Here is a 2,318-nt window from a genome sequence, read left to right on the forward strand (position 1 = left end):
CCCCAGCTGTGCCCCCTCCCCACTTCTGCCCCAGGAAACGACCCTCAGACCAGAAACTTTCTGCATTTATTTTTTATTAACCATTTATTTGTTTGTAATTGTTTTACTCTCACATTACAATTGTGTGGGTTTCTTATAATTTTTTTTTATTTTTTTAATTTTATTTTTTTTTACTTTTGTAAAATAAATAGAGATAAGTGAACTTTTTTAGGTAGGATGCTCTCCCGATCCCTGGTTAAACGTCATGATTGAATCTCTGCATCAGACCTGTGCAAACACAGCCCCACACGTGCCCAGATGAAAGCTCAACAGGCCCCGTTCATTAAAAACCCCTCCTGCCCAAGGGGCACCAGAGCAGCAGTTTCCCACCACGCACCTTTGCCCTCTGAAAAGCATTCCTGGTTCCTTTCATGAAGACACTGATAGAAGTTAAAAATCTGTGGTTTTTGTAAGCTGTGTGTGTTACTGGGTTACGTGCAGACCCCAAGCTCTGGCCCCACACTGGGCACCACGGGCTGCTGGGATGGATGCTGGGGCAGCACTGGAGCAGGGTGGGAAGAGGAACAGCTCTGTTAGACCATAATTAAACTTTTGGTAATTCAGAAGTAGACTTTTAGGTAGTTTTTTTTCTGAAGTTTAAAGCCTTTGATTCATCATCCTGGGAAAAGGCCTTTGGCCACCCTGGTACAGGGGGATGGTGCTGGGGTGAGGACACAGCCCCCAGCCCGTGGTGTCTGCTCCACCCTGGCAGCTCCAGGACCCCTCAGTCCAGACGTGGCACTTTGTGCCCAGGTCCCCTGTGGCAGCCCTGGGACAGGCAGCAGGGCCCCCCTGTGCCCTGCACAGCCCCGCAGACCGAGCTGACCCAGTGCAAGGGGCACAGCACAGGAGCCACCACACAGAACATTTCTCACCCCTTCCCACATCAGTACTCCCTTCACCATCAGCCTCGTCCCTGGCAGCTTGCTGGGAGCCTGCAGCCCCCTGTGCCCTGGAAGAAAAACTGGGGACTCTGGGACTTGGCAGGTCAAGCTTTGTCACCGCAGTGATTTTTGCACAGAGCAAGTTCTGTTCCTGACCAGGTAGATCACACCTTGGCAGCACTGGAGAGAAACGTGCCCTTTGGCTGTGCCCACCCCTTCCCCACACCCACCTCCAGACCCACCGTGGGTTTCAAGGGACAGAAACATTAATTATGCAGATGTGGAAGGTGCAGAAGATGGAGCAGGCTGGGAAAAAGCTGTTTTGCTCAAAGCAGGACGAGCTGCTGCCTCCCCCTCTTTAGTGATTCTCTTGTGCTCAGACCCCGTGTGGCAACGTGTCCAGTTCTGCAGGGACAGACAGACAAGCCACGGCCACACAGTGTGTGCAGCTGCAAACACACCGCAGCAAGTGTGCAAATCCTCCTGGCCACCACCTTGCTGAGTATTATTAGCACACTGGAGCCAGGCAGAAGCCTAGGGCTCGACCCTGGAGCCTCCCTCGCTGGCTGGGCAGAGCTCCCAGGCTTCAAACGTGTTTGTGGAGTTCACTGTGGGCACAAGGACAGTGACTGCAGCAGTGACAGTGACAGAAATACCCCAGACCTCATCACCAGCACCGTGTGCTGGGGTGGAAAGTGGTTCCATGAGTGACGTCCAGGCTCGTGGGGACGTTAGAGATGTCCATTCTCTTTCTTCCCTCTTCTTCCTGGGTAGGGTGGCATCCTGCCCTGCTCCTGCCATCTCAAGCCCCTCTCCTGGGGTTCCCTGCCTCTCCTTGCCACCACGCTGCCTATGTCTCTGCTTCCACCAGAGGGGACGCTGCAGAGAGGACAAAGTTCACGCAGAGACACTTTCCTGCAGCACCCAGAGCATGTTCCTTGATTCTGCAGACGGGCAGCTCAGGTCTGGCCCAGGGCTGGCAGCAGCCAGAGGGGTCCCACAGCCTGGTCAGATACAGGAGCTGTAGTGAGTCCTGACTTCAGTCCTTAAAGCAACCTCCATGCTTTAAGCAAGGTTTCAATGCTCCAGCAGACCAAAGAAACAAAAGTCTAAACCAGAAAGCCCTTTTTCAAGGGTATTGCCTCATTCAGTCCTTCCAAGCTCAGGAGCCGTGTGTCTAATAGAGAAGCCAACCACCAGCAACAAAAATAAAATGTTCCTTTTCTGTAGCTTTTAGAGGGTATAGCTGGGAAAAAAAAACCCCACAAAACAAAACAAAACAAACCAACCCAGAAAGGAGATTGTCTCTTCCCCTTGTCAAAACGATCAGTAGCTGTGTCAGGAAAAAAAATAAAGTTCAAGTTGGGGGTCGCAGCAGCAGCAGCCACACGGGAC

The 2,318-nt window shown here is 52.2% G+C and overlaps 1 protein-coding gene across 1 annotated transcript in view; it reads right to left on the reverse strand.

Annotated features, from left to right (window-relative positions):
* The window catches only part of CHMP6 (charged multivesicular body protein 6), an 8,370-nt gene that overhangs the window by 4,992 nt on the left and 1,060 nt on the right, over nt 1–2,318 (reverse strand). Inside the window, exon 2 of the mRNA XM_010008656.1 lies at nt 1,712–1,802. Within this exon, the coding sequence (XP_010006958.1) occupies nt 1,712–1,802 (91 nt within the window). The remainder of the gene's footprint in view (nt 1–1,711; nt 1,803–2,318) is intronic.

The sequence above is a fragment of the Chaetura pelagica genome, unplaced genomic scaffold, assembly GCF_000747805.2.
Source record: "Chaetura pelagica isolate M959 unplaced genomic scaffold, ChaPel_1.0 scaffold962, whole genome shotgun sequence".
Classification (NCBI taxonomy): domain Eukaryota; kingdom Metazoa; phylum Chordata; class Aves; order Apodiformes; family Apodidae; genus Chaetura; species Chaetura pelagica.